Here is a 14,391-nt window from a genome sequence, read left to right on the forward strand (position 1 = left end):
GAGGAACTATCAGTAGTCATTGGATTGTTGATAGTGGGGCATCCAGGCACATGACAGGCGACATGAAGCTTCTCTACGACGTCAAATCTATTAGAGGAGGTTATGTTGCTTTTGCTGGAGATAAAGGTGGATATATTACTGGTGAAGGAATGATATCCAACGGGGTTGTAAGCTTTGACAAGATCAACTTTGTGCAACAACTTGATCACAATCTTCTCAGCGTTTCACAAATCTGTGATAAACAGTTTTCAGTACACTTTGATGCAAATGGATGTTATGTGCTGAAACCCGGCTTCAAGATTCCGAAAGAATGGATTCTCTTATCTGCTCCAAGGATAAATGATTTGTATGTCCTTGATATGAGCCAAGCTATTACAACGTCTGCTCAAGCAACTTGTTTCGTTTCCAAAGCCACAGAAAAAGACTCAATCTCTTGGCACAGACGAATGGGTCACATTCACTTACGCAAAATGAATCATTTGGTGTCAAATGAATTGGTGAATGGTGTTCCTCTTAAAAACTTCCATCTTCAAGATGTCCGTGTTTCGTGCCAGAAAGGAAAACAAACAAAGAAGCGACACCCGACTAAGAAGATCAACACGGTGGCTGTTCCGCTAGAACGTTTGCACATGGATTTGTTCGGTCCTGTCAAGCATAAAAGCATCCGAAATGATCAATATTGCCTCGTGATAACTGATGATTATTCAATATTTTCTTGGGTGGTTTTTATGGCACACAAGAGCGAAACTTTCGGTATTATCAAAAACTTGATCATTCAGATTGAGAATTTGTATAAGTTGAAGGTTAGACGAATACGCAGCGACAATGGTACTGAATTTAAAAATCATGCCATGGCGGAGTTTTGCACCTCAAAAGGCATTCTCCACGAATTTAGTGCGGCTTATACTCCTCAACAGAATGGCGTCGCTGAACGTAAGAACCGTACATTGATCGAGACTGCTAGGACTATGTTGGTAGAGTCGCAGTTGCCCATTCCATTATGGAGTGAAGCTGTGGCCTCCGCATGTTACATGTTGAACCGAGTCCTTATAGTCAAAAGGCACAACAAGACCTGCTATGAGCTTCTTCACAAACGGAAACCAGATTTGTCATATCTTGAACCGTTTGGAGCTCCGTGCACAATAATCGGTCCTAACGGAAAGTTTGGGGCAAAAGCAATTGCAGGATACTTTCTTGGGTATGCCACCCCGAACTTAAGAGTCTGGAATCTAGAGACTAAAAGGGTCGAGGAATGGTCTGAGGTCAGAGTACAAAGGCACACATTGCCAGTCAAATGTCCTGGTCAGCCATGGATGTTTGAGTACGATGACTTTTTCAATCCGATCAATGTTGAAGCAGTTGAAGAAAATGCTGCGGCAAGGATGTTTTTCGAGAGTGACAATGCAACAGATTCACCGTTGGTTTGTCCAATTATTGTCAATCAAGAACCATCTTCAGTGAACAATAATGCTCTCGACAATGAGGATTTTCACGATGCTACCGAATTGAACGAATCTTCAGAGGATAATGAATTTCTCGATGCAGATCAAGCAGCTCCAACAACAGCAGTTCATGGTACTTTAGAGGGTACTCCTCTAGTGGATGCCCCTAGAACAGGTGAAGCTACTGCATCATCCTCTTTGACAATTCTGGGCATTGAACTGGTTGTTGATCTCAATCTCAACAATCTGGGTACAAATATTCCTGTTCAAGATAATCCAAAAACAAGGATTCATAATACCCATCCTCAACAAAACATCATCGGAAATGTACAAAGTGGCGTTCAAACAAGAAACATGTTGCGAAACAACAACAATGCAGGCTTGTATGCAGCTATTCGAGAATCTGGGCAACAAAACGATTGGTCTTTCGCGTGTTATGTCTCACAGGAAGTGCCAAGAACTTGGAAAGAAGCTATGAAATATAACTCTTGGGTTGAAGCAATGCAGGAAAAACTGCAACAATTCCAAAAGCTTGGTGTCTGGAAACTCGTAGAGAAACCTGCTGGTTACAAGAAGATTGGTACCCGTTGGGTGTTCAAATGCAAAAAGGATGACCGTGGAGTAGTTATCTGAAACAAAGCAAGATTAGTCGTTCAAGGTTTTCGTCAGATAGAAGGGATCGACTACAACGAAGTTTATGCACCTGTTGCACGTCTTGAAGCAATTCGGATCTTTCTAGCCTATGCGTCCTTCAAAGGATTCAAGGTTTACCAGATGGACGTCAAAAGTGCATTCTTACATGGTGTGGTGGAAGAAGAGGTGTACGTCGAACAGCCTCCAGGTTTTGAAGATCCTATCCATCCCGATCGGGTTTGGTTGCTCAACAAAGCTCTCTATGGTCTACATCAAGCACCACGAGCTTGGTATGCAACCTTATCTAATTATCTGCTGGAGAATGGATTTCGCAGAGGTCTTATCGATTGTACTCTTTTCATCAAAGAACAAGATGGAGATCTTCTATTGGTACAGGTATACGTTGATGAAATTATATTTGGTTCTACTAATGATGTTTTGTGTAGGAATTTCGAGCGTATTATGCAGGATAAATTCGAGATGAGTGCTATGGGGGAAAAGACCTTCTTTTTGGGCCTACAAGTGCAACAAACTGAGTCTGGGATATTCATCCATCAGACTAAATATGTTGGTGACATCTTGAGCCGGTTCCAGATGTCTGATGCAACGCCCATCGGTACCCCACTGCAGCAAAATCACGGAATTACTCCAGACTTGAAGGGTGAATCTGTTAGCCCCTCATACTACCGTGCGATGATCGGATCTCTTATGTACCTCACAGCATCAAGACCAGATATAATGTACCCAACGTGCCTGCTTGCCAGATATCAAGTCAACCCGAAGGCCTCACATCTTGCAGCTGTAAAAAGGATTTTTCGTTATTTGAAGGGTTGCCCTGACACCGGTCTATGGTACCCTAGGGATAATAACTTTGACTTGATCGCTTTCAGTGATTCTGATTTTAGCGGATGCAAAATCGACGGAAAATCCACAACGGCTGGATGTCAGTTTTTGGGAAATCGCCTAGTCACATGGCAGTGCAAGAAGTAGACGTGTGTAGCTACATCAACATCCGAAGCTGAATACACTGCTGCGTCAAGTTGTTGCTCCCAAGTCCTGTGGATCCAACAACAATTGCGCGACTACGGTTTTGAATTCCTAACTACTCCTATTTACGTTGATAATTCTGCTGCCTTACAGATCACTAGATATCTGGTGCAGCATTCAAAGACCAAACACATCGAAATCAAATATCACTTCATACGTGATTGCTTTGATAGAAGACTAATCGATGTTGTTAAGGTCCACACCGATGACCAACGTGCCGACCTTTTTACCAAAGCATTTGACAAATCAAGATTTGACTTTTTATTATTGGTAAACGGCATTAGGGTCAAGCAAGAGTAAAACCAACATCTGAAAATCATTTTTGTAAATATCTTTGTGTCTTTTAAATTTATCTTAGTTTGTTGATTTTAGGGGGAGTAAATCCAAATTGAAAATCCAAAAACATTGAAAATTTTCAAAAACACAAAAACAATAGAAAAACAAAAATGAGTTTCCTAGCGAGCAAAAGAGAATATGATAGTACATCAGTAGTCTGTCCAAACCACTTTAAACCTAAACTGAAAAACGATAAGCAGCTCTATATAGATGTATCGGTAGGCTCACAATCATTTTAAAGTGTGCAGGGTGATATAAGCCTAAATCGACTGAAGACCAGATGGGAACCATTCATTGGCATATGGTCTTAGTACCGAAATTTCGTTTGAGAGATTGCCGAGGTTCTGAGATATTCGGTCTTTATGCTGCTTATCATCTGGGTATCATGGTTGTATCTTTTACCAAAAAATAACGGGGACGCAAGTCTAGATCTTCCATGATACTATACATACGTGTACATATTGCATTCGACCTCAATAAGTGATCAACAATCACATGTCCCTCAAAATAAGTGATAAAATATCACATTTATCTGGGAGTCAAGTTCGTCTCTTTGCTGTACGAAAGTACTGACCTGTTCATGGACTTGCTCCTGTGCCCTCATGCATATGAAAATCAAGTTCCTCATCAATAAGTGATTCTATCACATAGGGCTTGTTTTCAAATCAAAATAAGTGAGAATCTCACATCATATACGGTCAAACAGATGATAATCGGTATACTCACCGGTAAGATGAACCCTCGTGCATACCTTGATACGGGAATGTGTCGTGATGTGGATGAACACCTGTCGGTAAGTATAAATCATACCTTAACGTATCCCCTCGTCATGATTACATCTGATAAGTTGAGCTTATGTGGACAACAATACCGATAATCGTTATAGGATGCTTATCTTAATGTTAACTAATTGAACAACAAGAGCGTTTCGGCATGACCGTACACTGATATGATTCTCTTACCCTCGAAACTCACAAAAAGAATGTCTGTAAATACTTATTTAATGCTTTCAGTTTCTGCATCTCTGTATATATTTATTTACTGCTTTCTGTCTTTACATTTGAAATATTCAAAAATTCCAAAAAGATTTTAGGTGTGTGTTAATATAAACTTTCTAAAATCCAAAAAGATTTTATTTCTATCTTATTTTCGATTGTACGATGTTGGATCTCGAGTCTTCGTTGCCTGAAACCTGATTGAAAACCAAATTGACTAAATCTTCATAAACGGTCAAAATTTGCAAGTTTTGAAAGTTAAAATCTAAAACTGATAAATTTGTTAAACTTTCAAACTGTCGGACGATAGTTGATTGAATAATGGTCATACGTGTGTCGTTTGTTTATACTAACTATATTCCAAGCAGTTGTTCTTAGTACGCATTTAGATTTCTTGCATGTGCAGATGCTAAAGGCAAGGAGAACATGGTCGATGACAAGCTTCGGAATGAAGACACGACGTGAAGGCACTCAAAAGATAAAGATGATTGAGTTGCTGCTGACCATCATCAACACCACAAGGATCTCAAGTACTAATGATCAAGTCATTCACGAGCATAACTCAAGGGGGAGCTTATGTTAAGGGGGAGTTTGTCAACACACTTCCTACATGAAAAGGGGAGTTTGTTGATACACTTTCCGCTTTCAACGCGTGAAGACTTTGAAGATCCTCCGACATAGAAGACTTGGAAGACGAATCTCACGAGTAGCGTCCAAGGGGGAGTTTGTTGATACATATTTGTGGACGCGACTCGGTTCGACATGACACGGACTGAGCCACGACATTCCTCCGTCATGTGCTGCAACAACAATGGTGGGCCAAGACATCAAGGACATTGAACTAGTCCTTAGGCTGAAAACAACTCGGCGAAACACTTCTAATGGGCCCTAACTTTTGGGCCTAAGCCCATAACGGTGAAACAGAAAGGATGTCGACGAAACAAGACTTGTTTCGTCGACTTGATTCCCTTTCGTCGAATGATCTTTTGTTTTGTCGATCTTACATGTGTTTCGTCAAGATCTGATCCGTTTCGTGGTGGACCTATGTTGCTGGTGCTATATATAGACAGAAGACAGATAGAGAGCACACAGAACACACACACGAGAGAGTTAGAGAGAGTTTATAGAGAACATTTGTAAACCTTGTGATGTAACTGTTTTTTAAGTATTAATACATGGGTGTTAATCGTTGAGTCTCGTGTCTATCATTTACTTGTTCGATCTCGGTTTGCTATCTCGGTTGGATTCCGCATAACCGGGGTGGTTTGTACACAAGGATTAGGCGACAAGATCCTCCCCTAGCCGGACCTACAAGATCCGATCATTGCACGGTAGTATGAGGGGCTAACAACTTCACCCTTCAAGTCTGGATTAATTCCGTGATTTTGCTGCAATGGGGTACCGATGGGCATTGCATCAGACATCTGGAACCGGCTCAAGATGTCACGAACATATTTAGTCTGATGGATGAATATCCCAGACTCAGTTTGTTGCACTTGTAGGCCCAAAAAGAAAGTCATTTCCCCATCGCACTCATCTCGAATTTATCCTGCATAATGTGCTCGAAATTCCTACACAAAACATCATTAGTAGAACCAAATATAATATCATCCACATATACCTGTACCAGTAGAAGATCTCCATCTTGTTCTTTGATGAAAAGGGTACAATCGATAAGACCTCTGCGAAATCCATTCTCTAGCAGATAATTAGATAAGGTTGCATAACAAGCTAGTGGTGCTTGATGTAGACCATAGAGAGCTTTGTTTAGCAACCAAACCCGATTAGGGTGAATAGGATCTTCAAAACCTGGAGGCTGTTCGACGTACACCTCTTCTTCAACCACACCATGTAAGAATGCACTTTTGACGTCCATCTAGTAAACCTTGAATCCTTTGAAGGACGCATAGGCTAGAAAGATCTGAATTGCTTCAAGACGTGCAACAGGTGCATAAACTTTGTTGTAGTCGATCCCTTCAATCTGACGAAAACCTTGAACGACTAATCTTGCTTTGTTTCGGATAACTACTCCACGGTCATCCTTTTTGTATTTGTACACCCAACGGGTACCAATCTTCTTGTAGTTCTCAGGTTTCTCAACTAGTTTCCAGACACCTAGCTTCTGGAATTATTGCAGTTCTTCCTGCATTGCTTCAACCCAAGAATTATCTTTCAAAGCTTCTTTAATAGATTTTGGTTCTTCTTGTGAAATGTAACACGCAAAGGACCAATCATTTTGTTGACCAGATTCTCAAATCGCCGCATACAAGCCTGCATTGTTGTTGTTTCGCAACATGTTTCTTGTTTGAATGCCACTCTGTACATTTCCGATGATGTTTTATTGAGGATGGGTATTGTGAATCCTTGTTTCTGGATTATCTTGAACTGGAATATTTGTACCTAGATTGTTGAGATTGAGATCAACAACCAATTCAATACCCGAAATTGACGAAGAAGATGATGCAGTAGCTTCAGCTGTTTTAGGGGCGTCCACTGGAGGTGTAGCCTCTGAAGTACCATGAACTGCTGTTGTTGGAGCTTTTTGATCTGCATCGAGAAAATCATCATTGAAGATTCGTTCAATTCGGTAGCATCATGAAAATCCTCATTGTCGAGAGCATTATTGTTCACTGAAGATGGTTCTTGATTGACAATAATTGGACGAACCAAAGGTGAATCTGCTGCGTTGTCACTCTCGAAAAAAATCCTTGCCGCAGCATTTTCTTCAACTGCTTCAACATTGATCGAATTAAAAAAGTCATCGTACTCAAACATCTAAGGCTGACCAGGACATTTGACTGGCAATGTGTGCCTTTGTACTCTGACCTCAGACCATTCCTCGACCCTTTTAGTCTCTAGATTCCAGACTCTTAAGTTCGGGGTGGCATACCCAAGAAAGTTTCCTTCAATTGCTTTTGCCCCAAACTTTCCATTAGGATCGATTATTGTGCACGGAGCTCCAAACGGTTCAAGATATGACAAATCTGGCAATTAAGAAGCTCAAAGCAGGTCTTGTTGTGCCTTTTGACTGTAAGGACTCGATTCAACGTGTAACATGCAGAGGCCACAGCTTCAGTTCAGAAGGGAATCGGCAATTGTGACTCTACCAACATTGTCCTAGCAGTCTCGATCAATGTACGGTTTTTAAGTTCAGCGACGCCATTCTGTTGAGGAGTATAAGCCGCACTAAATTCGTGAAGAATACCTTTTGAGGTGCAAAACTCCACCATGGCATGATTTTTAAATTCAGTACCATTGTCGCTGCGTATCCGTTTAACCTTCATGGTATACAAATAATTGGAGGATCATCATCTGAAGAATCAACATCCTCAACAATAATTGGAGGATCCTGATTCTGTTCAGCAGAAGACACACTTGTAACTGCTGATACATCCGAATCTAATGATACTTCCGGTTTGTATCCAAGTCCTGTTGCAAATTCCTCAATGTCTAAAGGAACAGATGCACTACAAAAAAACTGTCATTTAGTGACACACAAAAAGTGCCACAAAAATCCATAAAAGTGCCACCAAAGACCCCTTAAGGAATGAGTGGCACACAAAAAAAGTGTCACTAGAAGCAGTGCCACTAAAAGGCTTTAGTGGCACTTTTTAGTGTGCCTCTATAATTCTTTTAGTTATTAGTGGCACTTTTCTTTTAGCCACAATATAAAAAAACAAACTTTTTGTGGCACAAGTTTTATGCCAGTAAAAACTAATCCTAGTAATATATCTATACTACTTTTAGTGACACATAATTTTTGCCACGAAAATAAAATGCCACTATAAACATTTATCATATTAATTTCATTAATTTAGCTGTTATTTATTTACGATATAATATAGAAATAAAAATGAAAACATGTAGCAAAATAATAATGTCATCACTTCAACTAAAAGTTCGATCCAAAACATACTATAAGTGTTAGAAAACAAATTAATGTCTACAAAAGAAGTCAAAACGTTCTTTCGATACGAATCATACTCTAAAAAAACTTAGTGCCAAGCAATCCATTAATCTTGTTATCTCTATTCCTCCAAGGCTTCACATGTTTTCAGCTCTGTCATCAATATCGTCACTTCTTGAAGATGATAATTCGTTACTAGGTAAAGAGTTGCTAGGAGCCGAAGAACCGACGCGGGGGACCTAAAAAATTTTAATGAGAATAAATGCTAATACAAAGATATATATATGTAAAAGACCACATAGTAGTACATGTATGTAAGTACCTGTATGTTCATATTGCTAAGAACTGTAGGCAAGTTTGCATCGGGGATACGTTCTTGGATAATGTTCATCATAACGTTCACAACACTCTGAAGCTGATGAATAGTATGTGAATTAGTCGAAGAATCACCTTTACTTTTTGTGGCTGGCATTCTTCCAACTAATCGAACATACCCTCTTTTCTCCGGGCCTTTAACTTTTGAGTATTCATCATTTGTAAAATCATGCGGATCTATATGTTTGCTTGCAGAGTCACTTGCAATAGCTTTTAGTGAAGCCTAAATACATAATAATATAGGTAAGCTTATAAAAAAGTGAACACGCACATGATATGTAAAAATATTTTAACGCATAAAAATACATTACCACAACATTAGTTGCTTTATCATCAACAAAACTTCCATCTTTACGAGTGCGAGTTGTTATATACATTTCTCCTCGGGTCGGGTATACACCATCATTCTTCGTTGCCTATAATTTTTGCTTAATGATTAGTAACAGAAATGAAAAACTAAATTTTACAATAATATGTCAAAATAACTAGAATAATACCACTTCATGAGCAAGTCTAGCAAACGACTTTGTCCCGGTTACATGAGGCTCCTTCATCTTTGAGCGACTCAATCTTTTTGCAGCGCATGTAGTCTATAGTAAATGGTAGTTTAACACATGATAGGATTTCTTTCATCTAGTTTCAAAATTATATATATTGCATAAGAAATCAAATTTACATATCATTGTTACCTGAAATTTCGGAGTGAACCAACGAGTAACAAGTTCTTTAAATTGAGTTGGATTCACTCTATTGTCATTATTAGTTTGTTGCGTCACAATTTCGTCAATAGTAAGGCTTGGATCATATCCACGTGACTTTAATACACCTTTCCACGTTCTCCATTTTTTCCCATGTTTTGGAATATCCATTCTTTAATCTCACTTGTTTCAACTGGATGAATAGCAAATTTGGACTACAAAAAGTTGCAATATGTTAGTGTATACCTCTTACCTTAATGAATGGATGCATATCATGTTTGATAAAAGACATACCTTAACAAGCGAATACATATCCTCTTTATTTTTCATAGGAACTTTTCTCCAGTCAGAATACTCAATTGATACATGATCAGCCATCCTCACAAGTGTCCCAAGATACTGAACAAGTTCTTTGCCTTCTTCCCCCACTGGTTGTCCATGGTCGTTAAATGTGACATCTATTCTTTCAGTAGTATTCATTTTCCATATTTCGGCCTTTTGGGTATGACCTCTAACCTTTTTGGGAGCACCTAAACAAGTTTCGATAAAATAAGACCTATAAAAAACATAGTCTATGTGTATTATCATCTTCACGAAGTCACAATAATAATGGTAATTTAGTTATATATAGATAACGAGTCGCTGAAGTAAAAGGTCAATATTTTTGAAAATTGAAAGATATTGTTGGTGTAGGCAACATAGTGAGCTTTTGTACTACCAATTGGACACCAAGTTCTAAAGCAAGTGAAGATAAACAAGTGAAGATGAGTTTGGGGGATGATGCGTGGAAGTGGAATAATTTTGCTTTATGTTTTTACTAGGACCATCGGTGGAATGCATATACCATTAGATGTTCGAAAAAACTTATATGTACTATTGAAAGAGAACATAATTTTGTTAATAAGTTTAATCAGAACCTGTTGCTTTATCTTTTCCAGGGCCATGCAATTGTTCTTGATTATTGTTTTCATCTTCAGAATAGTTGGGATCTGCCATGATTCCATGCTCATCATCTCATCAGCACCATCTACTTCCATATCCACTTTATTACCTTCTTAAAGCATAGAAGAGTATATCAATATAAAAGGTACTTTTAATTGAATAAACTTTATGATTAACAAAATAATACCTTGAAATATTTCCTCGTCCTCGTCATCAATCATCCTTCTCTTTGCTACTTCTTTATTCGGTTTTGTTGCATTTGAAGTAGACAGAACCTTTTGGGAGACATTTGGAGCAAGCACCCGACGTAGTTTCGTTAGATTAGCAGTTCTACTCATGGACATTGGTGGAATATATTGTGAATGGTGTCGCTAAAACATATTTATTTTCATTAGATGTCATTTCTATATAAAATAAAATAAACAAAGTTTGAATAATCATATTACCTTTTTGGGTACTACAATACTTCTACCAACTTGTTGGTTATCTTCCTCACAATCATCACCTGAATCTTCACCTGGATCTGTAATATAATCTACATCCCCCGCACGAGTGTTCCGTTTCACTGGTTTTTTCTTCATTTTGTTACTGTCTACCAAACTTGTCATAGAGTCCACAACGTTTTTAACTCCTAATTCTCGTAGTCTTTTTTGGTTCTCCTGAATCCTCGCTAGTCTAGCTTCCATGTACACATTACCTAGTCAAAGTCAAAAACTAACCAATGAGAAGAGAAAAAAAAATACATCAGAGAATTCGGATAATTTGCATTAGTTCCTTGTGCATCAGAATTTGAATTTGCTGGATAATCTTGTATTTTACTGATGTCGGTAGAAGTGATATGTAGTTGTTTGCGCCTACCCATATTGTCTATTCAAAAACATACAATACAATAACAATATTTAGTATATAATATTATAATAACATGCAAGAAACAAAGTGCGTTCGAAGAAGAAACGAGGGCTGCGCATATCAGGTATCAACATCAAGGAACTGAATATGGGTCTAATCTCCAACCGGTGGTGGCGTATCAAGGCCTTCGGCTCCCAACTTTTGGCCTTAGTAGTTAAGGCGAGGTAACATTGGCTGCATTAAAATGATTCCGAGTAGGGGTGCAAACGAGCCGAGCTACTCGAGCTCGGCTTGAAAAAAAGCTCGAACAAGCCAAACTTTAACGAGCTCGAGCCCGAGTCTAAAAAGAAGCTCGTTTAGTAAACGAGCCCGAGCCCGAGCTTTGCTTACCGAGCTCGAGCCGGCTCGCGAGCCTAAATGAGCTTTCTGTTTATATATTTTATATTAAACATATATTTATATAATAATAATTACCATTTATATAAATAGAAAAAATAACTAAATTATATGTATAATAATTATTAATTAATATAAATTATTTAATAAATACTAAACGAGTCTAGCACGAGCCAAGTTCGAGCTTGAAAAATTATCGAGTCGAACTCGAGTTTAATTAGAATCAAAGCCCGAATCGAGCCGAGCTCGAGCTTTCATATGTTAAACGAGCTCGAGCTCGGGATCGGCTCGACTCGTTTGCACCCCTAATTCCGAGCAGCAATGACGGGGTTTAGACTATACCACAGCAGTTAACAAGGAGCTTGGGAAAGTTAATTTGGATCTCAATAAATACATCAAGTGTGATTGGAAAGGGCGATTCAGCCTTGTTTTGGTATGACAATTGGACCTAGGGAGATGCGCTAAAGGTCCGGTTCTTGTGCCTATTTCAACCGCTTAAAGACAAAGCAGCTTACGTTTCTCATTACTCTAAGGAGATGGGATGGGGGTAGTATAATATCAATGTACTGGTGAGTCAAGGGTGGTTTTATGGGTCATGCTGGGTGCTGGTGCCTTGTTAGCATCTTGCTAATGGGTACTGTTGTAATTCTTTTGACGTGGTGTGGAATAAAAGTTGTGTTTGGCTGTTAAAAATAAGAAATACAAGTATCCTAAATATAATACATACACATGTATAGTAAGTTTAATCAGAACCTGTTGCTTTATCTTTTTCAGGGCCATGCAATTGTTCTTGATCATTGTTTTCATCTTCAGAAAAGTTATGATCTGCCATGTCTCCATGCTCATCATCTTCATCAACACCATCTACTTCCTTATCCACTTTATTACCTTCTTAAAGCATAGAAGAGTAAATCAATATAAAGGTACTTTTAACTGAATAAACTTTAAGATTAACAAAATAATACCTTGGAATATTTCCACGTCCTCATCATCATCCTCATCAACAAGAATCATCCTTCTCTTTGCTCCTTCTTTATTCGGTTTTGTTGCATTTGAAGTAGACGGAACCTTTTGGGAGACATTTGGAGCAAGCACCCGACCTAGTTTCGTTAGATTAGCAGCTCTACTCATGGACATTGGTGGAATATATTGTGAATGGTGTCGCTAAAACAAATTTATTTTCATTAGATCACATTTCTATATAAAATAAAAGAGTAAATTGCTAAAATCCCTGACGTTTGTTCACATTTGCTAGATCCATCTAAAAAAGGTTTTTTTTTCTCATAGGAACCACTGAGGTTTCAAAAAAGTTGCTAAATCCATCCAAAAAGACTAACACCCTAACAAAACTAACTTGACAGAGGGTTAATTTAGTCATTGTCTTAATATATTTAATTTACCCTTAATGGAAAATGCAGCGAAAACATCAAAGCTATTAAAGCTATTATTAGTGGACTTGAATCAAATCAAAACTTATATCAAATCAGTGGACTTAAATTAAATCAATCCTTCGATTGTTGATTTCAAGCAGAAGGCAATGTGCTAGCTAGACATTGTGATTTTTTTAGTTTTATGGTGTTTATAAGATTGCACATCCAAAGGACTTGCTAGCACCAACTTCAATCTTTTCAACAACGAATAAATATTTTTCAATCATCTATTTGGGTGTGCATTATATATTTTCATCAATCATCTATATGGGTCAAACAAACAGGTCTTGAAACAACTTACAGGTCTGTTAGTTGAAGGCCAGCTAGATAGATTACAGGTATGTTAGTTACAGGCCAGCTGATATGGGTCAAACAAACAGGTCTTGAAACAACTTATGATCAGCTGTAATGCAGGTGTTTAACACACCACTGTCGCATCATGCGTTGTTGTAAACGGATACATCGTTGTTTCAAAGAATTTCTATTGACATAATTGAACGAACACAAATGAACAACGATGTATCCGTTTTACATTTATTTGTAAGTTGTAACCACTCATTGCATTTTGAACGAACATTCGAAGTTATAATGTATCCACCACTGCATTTTCAGTACCTATTCGACTCACAGAAAGACACTACTGTCATGAAATGTGGACACACAATGCGCTCTCAATGTTGTAACGAGATGATAAGCCGTAATAAGTAAGTATTTATATGATTCTTTGGTTCATGTATTTATCTTTTTGCATTTTTACTAAAATTTAATTCTTTTTTTTTTCAACAGATTCTCCTGTCCTATATGCTCCAAGTCAGTAATGGATATGTCTATGATTTGGAGAAGACTAGATGAGGAGGCAAGTCTAGTTAATCATTTTTATCTTCGTTGTAAACGGATACATCGTGAGGTCGTAGCTTCAAAAATTGGGTTTTAGGGTTTTGTTTATAAAAGGGTGGGGGGCAAGATATAACTCTTAAAAAAGGGTAAATTATATATTAAGACAATGACTAAATTACCCCTCTATCAAGTTAGTTTTGTTAGGGTGTTAGTCATTTTGGATGAATTTAGTAACTTTTTTGAAACCTTAGTGGTTCCTATGAGAAAAAAAACCTTTTTTGGATGGATCTAGCAAATGTGAATAAACGTCGGGGACGATTTTAGCAATTTACTCAAAATAAAATAAACAAAGTTTGAATAATCATATTACCTTTTTGGATTCTACAATACTTCTACCAACTTGTTGGTTATCTTCCTCAGAATCATCATCACCTGGATCTGGATTTGGAATATAATCTACATCCCCCGCACGAGTGTTCCTTTTCACTGTTTTTTTCTTCATTT

The 14,391-nt window shown here is 38.1% G+C and overlaps 2 protein-coding genes across 3 annotated transcripts; both read right to left on the minus strand.

Annotated features, from left to right (window-relative positions):
• Positions 1-8,355: 8,355 nt before the first annotated feature.
• LOC110917440 lies at positions 8,356-9,859 on the minus strand. 2 transcript variants are annotated; one of them, XM_022161992.2, is made up of 6 exons: positions 9,728-9,859; positions 9,425-9,648; positions 9,233-9,325; positions 9,047-9,151; positions 8,683-8,958; positions 8,356-8,599 (listed from the first exon to the last, which is right to left on the minus strand). In XM_022161992.2, exons 2-6 carry the CDS (start codon positions 9,602-9,604, stop codon positions 8,498-8,500), a joined length of 756 nt encoding a protein of 251 aa, XP_022017684.1. In that variant the 5' UTR covers positions 9,605-9,648; positions 9,728-9,859; the 3' UTR covers positions 8,356-8,497. The 2 variants fall into 2 exon arrangements, with proteins under 2 accessions (XP_022017684.1, XP_035841098.1); XM_035985205.1 differs by having other exon boundaries at positions 9,425-9,626; positions 9,728-9,848.
• On the minus strand, positions 9,793-14,389 carry LOC110917439. Its single transcript, XM_035985487.1, has 7 exons — positions 14,258-14,389; positions 12,586-12,784; positions 12,374-12,511; positions 10,822-11,072; positions 10,563-10,746; positions 10,351-10,484; positions 9,793-9,963 (listed from the first exon to the last, which is right to left on the minus strand). Exons 1-7 carry the CDS (start codon positions 14,387-14,389, stop codon positions 9,910-9,912), a joined length of 1,092 nt encoding a protein of 363 aa, XP_035841380.1. The 3' UTR covers positions 9,793-9,909.
• Positions 14,390-14,391: the final 2 nt, after the last annotated feature.

The sequence above is a fragment of the Helianthus annuus genome, chromosome 16, assembly GCF_002127325.2.
Source record: "Helianthus annuus cultivar XRQ/B chromosome 16, HanXRQr2.0-SUNRISE, whole genome shotgun sequence".
Lineage (NCBI taxonomy): Eukaryota > Viridiplantae > Streptophyta > Magnoliopsida > Asterales > Asteraceae > Helianthus > Helianthus annuus.